The sequence below is a fragment of the Vanacampus margaritifer genome, chromosome 20, assembly GCF_051991255.1.
Source record: "Vanacampus margaritifer isolate UIUO_Vmar chromosome 20, RoL_Vmar_1.0, whole genome shotgun sequence".
NCBI classification, from domain to species: domain Eukaryota; kingdom Metazoa; phylum Chordata; class Actinopteri; order Syngnathiformes; family Syngnathidae; genus Vanacampus; species Vanacampus margaritifer.
In genome coordinates this window covers 4,616,851-4,633,967 of record NC_135451.1, presented here as the reverse complement: position 1 = coordinate 4,633,967, position 17,117 = coordinate 4,616,851, and the positions used below count along the sequence as shown (strand labels likewise).

The 17,117-nt window shown below is 40.7% G+C and overlaps 1 protein-coding gene across 2 annotated transcripts in view; it reads left to right on the top strand.

Moving 5' to 3' along the window:
- zfhx4 (zinc finger homeobox 4) overlaps nucleotides 1-17,117 on the top strand; it is a 93,556-nt gene that overhangs the window by 58,874 nt on the left and 17,565 nt on the right. For both annotated transcript variants that reach the window (XM_077553986.1, XM_077553984.1), the window contains exon 7: nucleotides 15,379-15,477. In XM_077553986.1, the coding sequence (XP_077410112.1) occupies nucleotides 15,379-15,477 (99 nt within the window). The remainder of the gene's footprint in view (nucleotides 1-15,378; nucleotides 15,478-17,117) is intronic.

Below are 17,117 nucleotides of genomic sequence, written 5' to 3'. Positions count from 1 at the left end.
AGAGGAGCATTGCAATTTTCTGCTCTTTAGGCACCAGAGAATTCTCTCCAGTGTAAGAGGAACCGCACTCTCAACGTAATAGGCATTTTGCACCCTCATCACCCCTTTATACACACACACACACACATACACACAGGCAGGTGAATCTTGTGGGAGTCAAAGAGGCCAGTCCCGAGAGTGCCAGTGAGTGTTACATGCATGGAGTCGGCAATGAGACAATCAGCATTCTGAAATTGAAACCCTGTTTGAGTCGCATGGGAAGGGAAGAAGAACAGCCAAGTGGGAGAGGAAGAGAAAAAGAAAGAGAGGAAATAGGAAGTGATGTTTTGTTTAATTGCCTCATAAGTGATGACAGGGATGGTTATGGCCAAAGAGAAGATGTTGTTCATAGACGGAGCCATTAAGCATCTGTGTGTCCATTGTCCCCCCCGGCCACATCAACCATGAAAGTATTACGGTTTGTGCCATTCCACATCTTTCAGCTTAATTAGCAGAAGGACACACGACTCTCATCATTTATAATCAAAATAATTACTCTGTAGCTCTGTTTATTAATATATATGCTTCACATACCTGAGGACATGAAGACGAGCGTGTTCACCTATTTTTTTTTTACTCTTCTCGTCTCTAATTGTCTTTTTTTTAATGACGATATTCCACTAATGTAACAATGAGTCAGGTTGTGTCAAAGTGCGTACCACGGAGCTGTCCACTTGAGTTAAGCTCTTCCCATCTACTGTAGGAGCCTCCAGCGTACACACACACACGTGCGTGCACACACATATGTGGCACACACACTCAATGAGACAATATCAATGTGGGAGTTCCTGTATCTGACACGAGATTAAGAAGGCCAATTGGAAGAATGTCGGGGAACTGCCGTGTTGCATTTGCAAGGAGAAAGGGGGCCATCTTGTCACACACACTCGCACGGCCGCTAGAGTCCTGTGCTGTAAGTGAGCAAGTAGCCTCCCTTGCATTATTCACAGCGGCCAAGTGATCGAAGCTTGGTTCAATAGCACTAAAGCGACGCGCGCTGGAGAGATTTGTCTTACAAAACCTTGACACACACGCACACGCTACCTCACGTAGTCTGCTCTCACAAACATTGATTTTCGGTGGTGGGATTCTCCCAGGCTTTGGATAAAACGAGGGGCTTCCCCCGTTAAATAAGACCAAACACACACACAGATACAAGACAATGTATATGGTCTCATTGAAAAGTCTTTAAAGTTGTGATTTGATGATGATGATGATGATTATGATGATGATGATGATGGAGTCCAGTGACGAAGGCTGACAAATATGTGCTATTGATTGAACAGTGTTTTACAATCCTGTTGATACCACCATTTTTTCAGACAGATACCAGTGTGAGTACTCAAGTCAGATGACAAGACAGATGATTTTAAAAAAAGAGACCCGATATAGCTTTTTTCCTTAAAATTGCATGAAATGAATGGCAATCTTCTATTCTGGTAATTTCTCGTACCTGATTGCAAAATGGCCACAAAAGGATAGCCGATACTGGTGTAAGCTGCCGTCTTGAGTCGTTAAATTTTAAAGACCTATATATCACAAAATCGTTCCTTAAAATTTCATGAAATTAATGTAATTTTCTATTTTTCTAATTTCTACTTTCTAGCTCACAAGAGAGCAGCCAATACTAGTGTTTTATTATGTAACTGTTACTTCATCAAAACTGATAAGTTTCTATAGAGTATCAAAAGGTTACATTTGATTGGGGATGGGCGAGAACTTGATAACGGATATCAGTATCAGGCCGATACCTGCCATATTTCAAGGTATCAGTATGCGCGACAGCAGCCGATACCATTATCTGCCAGCCTCTTCTGGCCGTTTTAATATCAGAAACTAGAAATTAGAAGAATAGAAAATTGCAATTAAATTATATGTCTTTCATTAAATATATCAGTTTTTTTACTTGATACGTATCGGTAAAGTTGAGTACTCGTACTGTTATCGGTCTGAAAAAAATGCTATCAAACATCCCTACAGTCAATCATCTACCGTAGTATTTATTTTGCATTGTAAGAAAAGAAATGGCTTTACCTATATGTCATATTGCAAGTACGTGTGTTTCCCATTTCTTTTATTGACAAGTCCGCACTCACATCCGTGAACACAAATGCACTAACACACAGATGGACACACCGCTGTCCCCCGAAGACATGTGATCTACCCGTCCAAATCCCTCGTAATTATCTGCCGGACCCCCATCTAACTCACACACACACACACATTTTGCCTTCAATCCCAGGTAATGGTTTGGGGCAGAAGGCTTGAAGCGGCGGGCCGCTCTCCCAGTGCCCCAGTGTCTTAAGCTGCCATTGATTAAATGTTAACTGATATACTCGGCCCTGGCAATCTTGTTAGAGCCGGAGCAGGCAGGCTGCTAGACAGACAGTTTAGGACCCGTGCACCCTTCCCTGATCAATAGCGCAGATAAAGATTTCATCCATCAATGAGCTCCCAAAACAAAAGGTATCAGATACCTGATTAGCCCCGTGGGGACATACACTGCCATGTGGCGAGATGCCGCCAAAAGACGCCACAAGCATCTGAGCCAATAATAAATATGGGCCCTCACACACACGCGCACAAATCACAACCTATTTATTTTCCCCCTCCTGCAGCCCCACCTGAAGTCAATCAGCTCCTCACCTAATAATGTAATTACACCTGATGGGCACACACAGACAGTTTAGTTTGCAGATAAGCCAGCTCTGACTTTTCCCCAATGAAGGTTAATTATCCTGTGTAGTTCACTTAGTTGTGTGTTTGTGCATGCAGGTGCACAGTAGAGGGTGTGTGTGTGTGTGTGTGTGTTTCCTCAATTGCCTGTTCATTTAAATCCTCCAAGCATGCCAAAGGCACCGCAAAATGTCTGAATCAATGTCTGGGCGACCACCGCTGTTAAAGTGTATCAATAATGCTCTCCTATCTCCTTTCCCGCTATTGTGACGGCGCAGTTTGAATGTCCATGCCCAGTTGTAATTAAGACTTAATTATAAATCAATAGAAAGAGTCATTTGAATATAGATTTTTGTTTCTTTGAACATACACCCCACCACTACAGTTTTCCCATGTTTTTGTTCAAACTTCAAGGGGAGTCGATAATTCCATGTCCTGTCATCAAAAGTGCTAATTGGAGAGAAAAGAACAACAGCGCGTGTTGACGCTTCTCAAATTGTGATTCAAGCACAAGGATGCTGGTTTAGCTGGGAATACAGGATAATGTGAAGGATATTTAAAGTGACATTTGTTGGCGCGATGCTGAATTATTTATTATTATGGAATTGTGCAAAAAGTTAAGCTCTGTATATGTGGGCATATTTGTACCTGTGAAAATACGTGTGTAATAATAATAAAGAGTAAAGACCAAAAAACTGTGGTGTCCAAACTAAGACCCTGGGGCCATTAGTGGCCCGCTGTCCACTTTTAAGCAGTCCATGCCATACAGGTATACAAAAAATGACAGTGGCCCTTGGATATTCAAGTTTTCTGTATATGGCCCTCAAAGAAAAACATTTGGACACCTCTGCCTATATTACCGTTAAAATGTTTTGTTTGGGTTTGCTTTGAAAGCAGTTATAGTTAGATCAGGTGCATGTTATTCTCAGAGCATGTGATTAATTGATACACAAAAATTGAATAATAACAACAGTAATAATTAGGGCTGTAACTGTTGAATATTTTTAGATAAATCAAATAATTGGTTAATATTTTATTTTACATTAAAATGTAAAAACATTTCCCTAATTGCTGCTTATTAACCAATTATTGTTGTTTACTTGGTATTGTTTAATTATTAAAATAGGGGGATTACTGATGTTCTCAACAACATTTTTTAAATGGATTCAGTTACTCGTTCAGTCAATTAAAAGCGGATGTTTGCATTAAATGCAAAATATATCAGTCTGCTATCATGAAGGACTACAGAAATCATTGACAGAAATGTTGAGAGGCTGAAATCAGAGGATTTTGATCATTTTTGGATAATACATTTTTGGGGATAATTATTCAATTACTAAAATAGTTATTAATTTGATAATGGATTATCAATCAATTATTTTTTAAGACAATAATAATAATAATAATAATACTTTTCCTAAAAAAAATATGATCCCAGACCAATCCAGAAAAAGTCATATCAAATGCAAGCCGCTAACCTGCCTTTCGTTTGATTAAATCATCTCGTTGCACTTTTGCTCGTCCATTTTGAGGGGCTGTGGGGATTTTCAAGTGGCGTGTCAGGAACTGGGAGTCTAATGCATGGAAACACGGAGCTTTCTGTTTTCTGACGGCTAGCAGAGATAAGGGAGAGATATGGCTGAAGCTCTGGCTCAAATCTAAAACAGATCCCGCTGAAGAAGGCAGGAGGGGGGGGGGGCATGACGGGGGGGAGGTGTAGGAAAGGAAAGTGAGGGTTGCGGGGAGGGGGGGAGAGGTAGCAAAAAACAGGAATATTGTCAATCCTCTAAGTGTCTGGCGGTGTCTCCCTTTCTTTCCCTCTTTCGCTCCCTCGTTCCCTTCCCCGCCTCACCCCCGCTCCCTGGGTAATCTGATTTATTCGAAGCATATGTGTGCTGCTCCGTCTTTGTCTGCCTCTATTAGGGCTGGTGGGGGCCCATATGACATTGTTTAGCTAGTAATGAAATGGACATTTTTTGCATGTTTTTGAGAAGGTCTAAGGAAAGCCAACACTCGACTTTATAACCATTTGGGAATATTTTCTCCGGGGCATTTGCCCCAGGTCTGTGCCTGTGTATTACAGGTTCCATGTGGTCATTTCGCAGCTGATTCTCAGCAACCTAATGAATATTTCTGCCTAGAGATATTCTTCTTATGTTGAGAAGTCATGCCGCACTCCAGAAGACATAATAACACAAGGCATTTTTTTGCCCTCCTCTCTAAAGGGAAGTATCATGTCACATGACTAGTTAAATGGTAGCGCCCATCATTCAGGAATGTTGCCTTGACACGAATGCATTCCCTTGTAATGTGAATCCAACACAAGTATAGTAGATAAGGCCACAATTAAAGTGAATAAATCATTTCAACCAACCCTAACCCTATTCAGCGGTTATCAGAAAAACAAAACTATTAACTACTAAAAAAAATTCTTAACAGCGGAGACTGTCCAAAATGTTTTGCTGATCTGTACGTATGCATGATAACATATCCGCCACCTACGCACACACGCTCAATGCTACTTCCGCCACAACCATCTAGCTCGCAACAAGCTTTACTGGCTACTACTGCGGCTGAACACGTTACTGACCCGCTCTTGAGTCAGTAGTCATCACCTCCATAGCAGCAAATAAGCTACACATCTGACAAGTATTGTTCTCACGAAGGGATTGCGAGAAAAGATGGAAAAGTCATGCTAATTGCTAAACTAGCCTAAAACTGACACAGGTAGCGCATCGAAGTGCTTAGGGTGGTTGACTCCACTTCACAAATGATGTAATATAATAATAATAATATTACCAGTAATTCAAGAAATAAAAACTGTTGATTATATGAAAAATAAAAATAAAATAAATTAATTTGTTATATTGTCATATTATTCATCAAAACCTTGGTTCAGGAATGGGGGGGCGTGGAGCGGGGTGGTAGGGTTGTTTTCCAAAAAATTAGAAAGTTGCTCCTTAAATTAAGTTGTTGATTCGCAAAAAAATAGTCTTTCAAGCTTTGAATTACATCCTTTTTTTCTGACTGTCACACATCGTTACATTGTTGTGTCTGAGGGCTCTGAAAGCAGTCAGTTTCCATGTTGCTAAAACAATACAGCGGCCTAATAGGATAAAGATCTTTTTAAACAACATCTATTCGTCTCCTTGCTTTCACAGGCCCATTTGCACACCATAGATACACACACATTGGCAACAGAGGGCATATGCTCTTAAAACCGCTGCTTTTTTAAAATTTGATTTCCCCCTCTTGGCCTGGTATTAGTTCAGAGAAGAAGAAATAAACCCTGACTACATGACAAGAGCCACTCTGGGCAATTACAAACGATATCTGCCTCGCCAGTATGGCTGTTAACCAGTGTAGCGATGGATGTTCAGATAGGAGGAATAAATGGAGGGACAAATAGGATATATGTGGACGGCTAGCTGTGTGAAAAGATTAAAAAGTAGATGGATAGATAGCTAAATGGATGGATGGAAAGAAGGACAAACGTGGCGGCGAGATCTGATAGAGTCGGGCAGGTATGCCGAGAAACAGCTGCTTTCTTCATTAGGATCATCTATCGATCTGAGACCCTCGCTGTGCATGATTGTGTGTGTGCGTGTTTGGGTGTGTATTTGAGGAGCAGAGCGGCGACACAAGGCAGTGTCTGTAGATAAGTGCTGGTAATAGAAGAGAATGAATTCTTATCACAGAGATGGGAACGCCATTAACCCTCAGCTCCTTGTTGTGTGTTTTTGTGGCAGTTTCTCCCTCTTTTCCTCCCTCTATCCCTCCATCCACTGGACCTGACAGGGTCAACCTCGTGAGCGTGTGTGGTATTTCCGCTGTGTGTGCCACCTCGCTGTGTGCGTGCGTGGACTGCCTCGTCCACCAGATGTTTATAATCGGGGGCTGAATAAAGCTATCATAAAAGAGCAAAAAGTAAAAGAAAATAGAGTCGGAATGAAAGAGGGGAAAGGAATTCTCTTTGCAGATGATTCCTAAATCTCCCTGCGAGCTTGTCGTGCCGCCTCAACACTCTTGCCCTTCTGCCTCAGGTGATCCAGGCTGGCGAAATGCAATATGGCTGTTGTGTAAGACGCAGATGTTAATGTGTGCAAGCGCTGTTGGATAAGGTCAGGTGTTGCACCACAGAACCTTTTGAAGCCATATTGTTATCATGTCTTTGTATTTGGCATTAAAGGGGAAGTTAACCCAATAAGTTTCTTTACAGTATGTCGTATGCAGCCCCATTAGTCTAAATATTAGCCTTTAGATCAGGGGTGGCCAAGTTCGGTCCACCAGAGCCACTATCCAGCCTGTGTTCCATGTTTCTCTCCACTAACACACCTGCCTCAGGATCAGGATCGTTATCAGGCTTCTGCAAAGCTTGCTGATGAGCTGATCATTAGATTCAGCTGCGCTGAAGGATGGAGACATGGAAAACAGGCTGGATAGTGGCTCTCGAGGACTAAACTTGGCAACCCCTGCTTTAGATGATCAGGATTTTTCGGCCAATCACGATCAGCAATTCAGTTAAAAAAAGAAAAAGAAAAGAATGTCAATCACAGATTTGATAAGACGATGGAGCACTATATTTTAAAAACTTTCACTTTGTATATTTACTCTACAGTTGAGTGCCACCATTCACGGTGGATAGGGACTAGCCCGGCCCACAAAAAACAATGTATAATTAGACAAAGTGCAATTTCTACAGAAATTGCGTGGGAATGCTGAAAAGCTGAATGATATTAGCTGAATGATAAAACTTGAATGCATGTGCTTATGAAGTAAATAGAAAGATAGATTATGTGAAAATTACACATTTTTAATTGTAGTTAAATGACGAATAAAAATAAAATTTGAACTGCAATCTGTCTAAAGTGGGATTTAATCATTTCAGAGAAATTATAATCCATTTCCTGATATGATCAGTCAGTTGGTATCAGACCATCGAATGTACTAAAATGTGATCCAAGTCGGGTTTTGAACCCATGTTCTCCATGGTGGAAAGCAAATGCTCTAAGCACTGAGCTAACTTGAATTGTTCAAATTCATGGCTAATAGCGTATTTAGTTTTTAAAGCTGTCACCTGATGCTGAAAGCTAAAATAAATGTAATAATTTCAGTGAAATTATAATGCATTTCTGGATATGATAGTCAGATGATATACATGAATATCACTTAGCATAATTGCCATAGATATATTTGCAATTTACAGTCATAGGTGAGATTTGAACCCACGGCTTACTGGGTACTGGACAATGCACTTTACCAACTGCCCCACTGAGTAGTATAGTATGATGATCAGCAGTATGTATGGAAGTGGGTGTGGAAAGTGGGACTGAAAAAATTCAATGTCAGACCCATTGAAAATTAATGGATAAAAATGTATTTTAAACGTTAAAATGTGTGAAAACCGTAAGCAATGTGGAATCAGGTGATATAATTCCCGGCAGGTGTGAATTTTTGTAGCAAGTTGAAATTTGAACAATGCAAATCGGATGGATGTATTATGTGGGAGTTTTGGCACATTGAAGAAGTGTGGAAAATAAACAGTACCTGAAATTATAATAAGTATAATAAAGAATCAGAATAACATATGTGGGAATGCTGAAAAGCTTGTCATTTTCAGTCTACAGCAAGTGGCAAAATTGCCAGCCCCTGAGATGGATAAAAACTTTTGTTGCTTATTTCATATTCCACACACTAAATATTAATCAGTATGCTGTGTTTAGACTAGCACGGGTGGATACAACATATTATTGTGAAGATTTTTTGTTGGGTTGACTTCCTCCTTAAAGAATCATAAACATTACCTCTCATCCATGCAGAACTGAAAATGAACCTCCCCCTCTGTTAACGAGCAACAACAGCTTATTTCTGTATAAGCAAGCCTTTAATCTAGGTTATGTTTATACAAATTCCTTTCTTTTTTCCCCCTGAACGTTAATACGTGTTTTGTTAGTTGCCCGCAAGACAGCGGAGCGGGCAATTTGAGGGAAAATGAAATACAATATGGTGTCTCAGGAAGTCGTAATTGACAACAACAAAGCAAATTTGAAGCTGCTGATACGAGCGTTTTTCCCCCCTCTCCACACAAAAGTAGTTTTTCAGCGTATTCCGGCATTGACAGTCACACCAGGAGTGTGTTAAATGTGACAATGCTTTTGTCTGACGCTCCAGTTTGAGCAGAAGCTAAACACTTTATTTTTTTTGCTGGCGTAATATGTTCGGCTGTGTTTTTTCGCAATAAATAGTCGGGTGTGGGTGGATTTGAGCGTGTGGATGGAAACACGTGTGTTTACATGTTAGCATGTGTGCTGTGGAACACGGCGTTAAATACATGGAGCTGTACGTGGGCGTAAATGTGTGTGTGAGTTATTCCCAGGCCCTGTTGTGCAGGAGCTGCAGCCCCTCTCCGCTGGGTTGATGTTTAGTATTTTAGACATGCTACATTAACAACATCTGGTTAAGATCTAAATGCTTGTTAAATGCGCTGAAATTCGGGGGGAAAGGTACAGGGAGAGTGGGCCGGCGGGGGTGTAAAGAGGGGAGAGTTGGGTAAATAAAGATTTAAGGGTGAGAGAACATGAGGGAAGGAGATCAGTAAGTCTATAAGGTTATTAATCTGGCAGTAGTACCGCTGGCCCTTGACTCGGTTTGTGCGTGTACGTGCGTGTGCGTCTGTGTGGGTCAGTGTAGTGTTTCAAAGTTTTCCCCTTTAGAACCAAGAGGCCGAACTGGAGCCACGTGCGCAAAACAGAAATGTGACATCACAGGGCTCCCTTTGCATTTGTGCACGATCACATGCAGATGGTCACTCATGACATGATTGTAAGAAGAAATCAAGATCAACATCAGCGTTAAGTGCAGGAAACATACTGGCCATGAGAGCGACAGTATTTCCACAAAATGCACATACGTAAACTATCTACTGTTTTTTATTACTTTACAATTGGTAGTAATGTCAAAGTAATGATTATACCTAATTCATTGCTATATGTATATACTGTATATATATATATATATATATATATATATATATATATATATATATATATATATAAAATATTAAAGCTTTTTCTACATCATGCATGCTCCACCAATGCCTGTGTACAAAGAGCCCTGACTGTTCTACTGTGACTGCACCTATCAGCTTTTATCTTTCTTTTATAGTAGAGTGTGCGGACCCTCACACTCCACAGTTTCCTTGGGAAGGGGAGGGGCAGAGTTTTTCTTACTTCATTTGAAATCATCTCTTCGTTTGTCAACGGCGACTATTGCTTTAAGATCGTGCACGTGTACTCTCAGGCACACCATGAATGAGCCTGACACACAGATGCTGCAGTTACGCTTTGCGCCAGAAGTAGCAGTCGTGAGTAAAAAGAAGTGACTGCACAAAGATCCTTTGAAGTTCCTTTAACGCCACAATTTTTTTTATTGTGCGATTAATGACCGCCCCTTACTTGGAAAGCCTGTACTAGGGGAATTCTAGTCGTAATGCAGAAGACACGGCTACGTCAAAATTTAGCAGCAATAAATGTAATAATAATGCATATATTTGTGGAGACTGGGTTCAAGTTGTATTTTACAATTTTTAAAATGTGCAGAATTTCACAAGTTACTTCAAGATAAAGATTAAATAATATGAAAAGAAAAATGCACTGAGCTGTCACCAATGTCTTATTAATGCAATTATACCATCTAGTGGCAGAAAAATGACTTCAACACAAATCAATATCACACTCATTTTTTACAGTACAGTACATCTTTTTAATTTTAAGTCAATTTTAAGAATTAATATGAAGTTACTCCATCAATGACGAAAAGATGCAGCCATATTTCTATTAGTTTAACTTTTTTTTCATTTTCATGTTAACAAGAGTATGAAAACTAAAAATATTTTATTGTACTTTATAAATTTAGAACAGCTATACAATTTGGGATTAATCGTAAATTAACTATTGAAGTCATGCGATTACTTAGAATTTAAAAAAAAAAAATCGGCTGGCATGCCCCTAATATACACACACACACACACACACACACACACACACACACACACACACACGCACACACACACACACACACATGTATATATTTTCCTGGTTTTCCCCTTTAATGAGCACAATCCAAGACCCTAAAGAAGCAAATTAGTGGCAGCTTGGCCCCCCGCTAATGAATTCAGCCATTTTGGAGTCTCCGAGTTCAGTTTGTTGGCGTGTTATTGCTCTGTGGTTGTTGTGCTGTGCGACCGAGTCCTCCACCGGGCACATAATGACCCGGCATGGTGGTTATGGGCCCTTAGGGGGAGACTGAAGGGGGAGCGAGTGGTCTCAGAGCAGGTCATTATACAGCCAGAGGAGACACACACACACACACACACACTATACAACCTCCATTGTATCCATCTCCCATATGTCTATTCTTCTATTTTCTTTCTAAACATCTATTTCTTGCTTTCCGTCTTCATGCGTCATTTTTACTCGTCATGGTACTGTACTATGAATCTCAAAATAATACCAACTAAATGTTGCTTTTGTAGATTATTTCAGCAATAGGTATGTATGTATTAGGGAAAAAAACTTTTAAAAACTTCTGTAGTAATACAATAAATAAATGCGATCACATTTTTTCTGGAAAAGCTGTCTATAAAAGGATTTTATATATCTTTTTAAACTTGTGGACAAAAGGCAGAACATTTTAGTTTTTAAAGATGCCTGTCTTTGCCCTTGCGGATTTCTTATTTATTCATGGCCACAGCCAGTGCTTCCAATTAATAACTAAACGTAAAACCACGTCCATTTGGGTGTGTAGCTGATCAAGCGTCACTTAATTCTTCTTCCACTCCTAACAGTTAAATATAGGCCGGCGTTGGTCGCCCAGGGTAATCGGACCCGGGCCGTGTGGTTAGAATCGAGCTCACCGGCCGGCTTTAATGTTCCGGCCGAGCCACATCAAAGGAGGATCTCGCCAGGCTGCCAAAATCCAAACTCACACCCACTGCCTGACCCACTGCGAGTGTGTGCTTATGTGTGCTTGTGCATGTGTGGGTGTGTGTCCACAAGGCGGTGGAAGGTGGCTGTGAAAGTTTTGCTCTGGTTGTGATTAAGTTGATAGTCGTTGCTCTTTCACACACACACACACACACGCATAAACACACACACGCTTGCACATGACAGCTCACATGCAAACACATGCAGTCACTGTCTCACTCACTTGATCAATGGCGCACATCCGCACACACACGCACGCACACGCACGCCGAGTCGTACGCATCTACACCATCATGTGGTGTGTAACTGTCAGGGTCAGTCAGAGGGCAGACACTGTGCTGATGTATTGAGAGAGCTCGTCTGGGAATGTCCTCAGCGTGGAAACGCATTCCCGTATGCACACACACACACTTGCCACTGATCTAACCGATGCGAGGGGGGTGTTAAAGGAGTGAAAGAAAAAAAAACACTGATGAGGCCCAGATGATGGCCCTTCTCCTCTTTCCTCTCCACTCTTATATTTTCCCGCTTCTTCCTGTCTGTTCACTGTCCCTCATTCTCTTGTGTCCCGTTCTGCTTACAGGTAGAGTGTCCTCTAGAGGTTTTTGTATGGACCCCTATTGGGGAATGTAATGATCCAGGACTGCTTGAGAAGTATATTCCATCTTGCATGGAATAACTAACATTTATTTATATTAATAACATACATTTGTTTGTTTTTTCCCCCTCTGTGACTATTTTGACAACAAATAAATAAAGGTGGGGAGAAATTAAAATACGAAACGGACGCACCAGAAGCAGCCGTTAAAATGGCTGTTTCTGCAGTCAGGCCTCTCTTGGCTGTCACTCACGTATTAATAAAACATCAGCAGTTCTATAGTCTTTCTTTACACACACACAAACACACACACACATGCATGCATTGACATACATTTGACTGTTCATATTTGCCTGTTTTTGCATATATTGTTGTATTTGAAAGGGTTAATAATCTCCTGTTTCCAAAGAGGAGGTGCATGTAGACACACCTGTGCTCATCATTCAATTGCCAAAGTGATTGCAGGCAAATTGCAAGATGATCCCAGTGCACCATCTACTTGATTTCTATGACTATGACCCTGGGTTTGAGTATGTGTGTGTGTACTGTATATGTAGGTGTGTTTATAAAAAATAAAAATGAAACCAATTTTTTATTTTTTGTAAGGCTTTTTAATGAACATGAGTGTACATTTTACAAGCAAAAACATGATTCACACTAGCATTCTCACTTGAAACAACTCTGGATAAAAACTGCATGAATGGTGGCCACATGTTAAAACTGGATACTGTATTTTATAGAAAATTTAAGATGTTGTTTCAGATTCTACAGGTTTTGATGTCATTTAGTTCTTATTTGAAGGATATATTCAGGGATGTGATTTTTCCGCTAATTCGCGGAATTCCGCTTTTTTTATCTCCCCCCCCCCAAAAAAAATTTTTTTATTTTTTTTTGTTGTAGTTCATTGTGTATGCACATGACTCCGACAGATAACATCTTCAGCTATAACAAAGACATTTGTGGTATGCTCTAATATGAGTTACTTTTCATTTGGTCATGATACAATTATTTGTTCATGAAATTTGAACTCTTCAACATTATTTATGTGTTAACTTAGTAATCACATTAGTTAGATATGATGATATTCTCAGTGATAGTTTTTAAAAGCAAAGACAGTCCAATGTTTTTGAATGTGACTGATTTTGAGTTGACTAAAACTGCCATTTTATATGGGATAGTTCAATATACATTGAAAATTTATGCTGTTGTTTTGTCTATTTCTTTGTCATGTGAGTGCATTGAAAGTACTTAAAAACACGGAAAACCCATGAGTGTCCCCCCACCAGGGCACTGCCCCAGACCCCCGGGCCCCCAGACCCCTGGCTAAATTTTCAGATAATTTCACTTTGGTCAAATCACATCCCTGTATATTATAAGCCAAAGCAGGCGCAGAAGATGCGCACCGCCATTTTAATTATCCACTCTGCTAAAATCTAACTCCACTAGTTTTCTTAACGTGCGATTAATAGCCGTTCCTTACTTGGAAGGCCTGTACTGGGGCAATTCCATTCACAATGCGGCAGACACGTCCACATCAAAATTTTGTAGTAATAAATGTATTAATAATGCATATATTTGTGGAAAATGGGGTCAAGTTGTATTTTACAATTTTTAAAATGTGCAGAATTTCACAAGTTACTTTATGTTAAAGATTAGATTGCTCTTAATGTGAAAAGAAAAATGCACTGAGCTGTCAACAACATCTTACAAATGCAATAATGCCAGCTAGTGGCAGAAAAATGACCTCAATACAAATCAATATCACACTCGTTTTTTTACGGTACAGTACTTTTATTTTTTTTTACCCAATTTTTTGAATTATTATGAATGACTGAAAGATGCAACCATATTTCTATTAGTTTAACTTTTTCTCACTTTTATGTTAACAAGTATGAAAACTTGAAACAAAAATCATTGTACATTTTATTTTACGTTTAGACAGTGCGATTAATTATGATTAAAAACTTTAATTGCCTGACACCCCTAATATATATTTATATATGTAAGAAGTCGTCTTACCATACTTGCCTTGCCCCCTCACACACACATTAAGAAGACATGACAGTCTTAACGCTTTTCCTTTTTTATTTGCATTTAGTTTCATGTGTAAGAGTGTGTGCGCATTTGAGTTTGTGTGATTTGACGCCTGGCTGCAAGTGTTTCACTTTGGGATTTTTATTCATTTGCTAGCTCTGAAATGGAGGAGGGCTCTGGATGGGGAGATGCACACGCGCATATGTGCGTGCATGTGTTTGTGTGTGTGTGTGCGCGAGCGCGCCCGCACGCCTGGTTATCTGGCCTCTCTCAGACTACTCAAAATTCATTACAAAGTGACATCAGCCCAGCCGGAGACAAATGATGGCTGGATGAAAGGGAGCGCTGGAGCTCGGCTAGGATTAGTGTTAGCTTGTGCTGGCGACACATATACACACTTACACACAAATGCACGCACGCACGCACACACACACACACACACTGGCTTTAATCCACTGGCAGAACACTGCAGATACACAGAATTATCAAACAAGGGGCTGAACTCTCAGAGATGGCTAAGCTAATCTGCTAATAGTAGTGAGCGTATGTGTGTATCTATGTGTGTACGCACGCACATGCATGAGCATTCCCCTCACACGTTTGCATGCAGAAATTGTTAGAAAGGTATACTGGATAAACAGACTAGTTTGGAACATTTTCACTTTTACCAGGTATCGACATTTGGCCAATATCCGGGCTTATTTCAAGGTATTGAAACCAGTGTAAACAGAATGCAGTGGTAATGTAAATAATGTATGTTGTATGTATTTTAATAAACAGAATGTAATTTCATGTTGGAAACTTGACCAAAATGGCAAATACAGCTTTCATGTGAGGCATATTTTCATGTTTAAAGTGGCACATGTAATATTTCTCTTCAGTTATTATATACTGTACATTGAGTCAACTTGACTTATGTTGCCTTAGACGATAATTGTTTGTAACGCATGTAAATGCATCATTCAATGTGTCAGCTTCCCGTCAGTTTTAGTGTCGTATCTTCCCTCTTCAGAGCATCATGGGTAATTTAGTCTGTTACATTTTCAGAGGAGACCGCTGAGGATGGTGAAAGACCTCCTGGCTCTTCTACCAGGCCCGCGTCCAACCTCACTGACCGAGACTTGACTGACAGTAGAAGAACTGACCGTGAGTACACACACACACACACACACACACACACACACACACACACACACACACACACACGCACACGCACGCACGCACATACACACACACACACACACACACACACACACACACACACACACACACACACACACACAGCGCATGCACACACACACCTCTTAGCTTAAAGCATCCCATCTTTCCCAAGTGATCATTCCCTCGTTTTCTCTCAGGAGTAAGTTTTAAACATGTGTGTGTAACATGTGAACGCTGCTGACTAGCCTCCATGTGACCTGCTTTAATCGTTTCCATCTGTCAGAAAGCGAGAGTGAGAGAGAGAGAGAGAGAGAGAGAGAGAGAGAGAGAGAGAGAGAGAGAGAAAGAGAGGGAGAGAGAGAGAGAGAGAGAGAGAGAGAAGGGAAAGAGGAAAACAGAGAGAAAAGGAGAGGGACAAGTTGTGGTTATTACAAGGCAATGTCCAGGCCCCAGATTATTTTTTAATCAAATCAGTTTGCGTGCTTGTAATTTATAAGCGCCTTGCATTAATCTTTTCCCGTTCTTGTGCCCTCTCCGATGACATATTAATTTTTCATAAGCTTGAGATTAGATGGGGGGCTGGGTGAGGTGGCTGCTGTGTATATGTTTTTCTAATATTGCATCGTTGCAACCCCTAAATTAGTTTTTTTTTTTCCTCTGGCTCAATCAATCCTTTAATTGTTGGCCAATATGTAACACTCACCAGGTGTTAATTTAAGATGTAAAATAGCAGAGAAATGGTCTTTGGTTTATAAGAATAAATTCTGGTTGGTGATGGCATTTTAGCCATGCCCTTGTTAGATGTGATTCACCCAAATACAAATTCATATGCTCGTTTATGTATGAGATGGAAATCCAATGCCGGGGATGAATATCACATGGCACCTGGCGCCTCCATTTCATCGCATGGAATTCTCCCTTCCTCTTTCTCTCCACTAATGTCTTCCTCTTCCTCTTCCTCTTCCACCTTAACCATGCAGACACCTTCCAACTCCTACCCTCCGTCCATCTCTAAGTAACCTCCCCCCTTCCCCTGCCCGCCTCCTGCATCCGAGCATGCCATACCTTGCTCCATAATGTGAGGCTCAATGAGGCAGAAGGCGAGCCGAGCAAGGCTGGGGCCTATTAGTTTGGCTCGTCATCTATCTTTCAGCTCTATCTCTCTGACAGTCCTATCTGAGCGACTGGCAGGCGGAACCACCATCCATGCGTTCACCACCGTATATTACTGCTAATGTCATTTAACACCACTGCACACATGCAAAAAAATCTATCTACTGTATCTATCTATCTATCTATCTATCTATACTGTTTTTTCCTCTTTTCCCAACTTTGAAGTAGCACAATTTAGCGACTCCTTCCTCAGCCTCCAGTCTGTGGCACGCTTCAGATGTGTGTATGTGTGATTCCCTACGGAGGGGAGGGATTACAGTGTGGCCAAGTGAGCAGTCTGCTGCTCGCACACTTCATCTCCGAGACGCTTTAAACAAAGAGGGCGCATATAGATGCAGAGAGGAAGCGAGAGATGGTGAAAAAAAAGCAGAGATATGAGGAGGGGGGAGGAGCAAGGAAAGGCAGAGTGGGCTTTTCCCTAGCTTCATTTACATTGTCTTTTTAAATCCCAT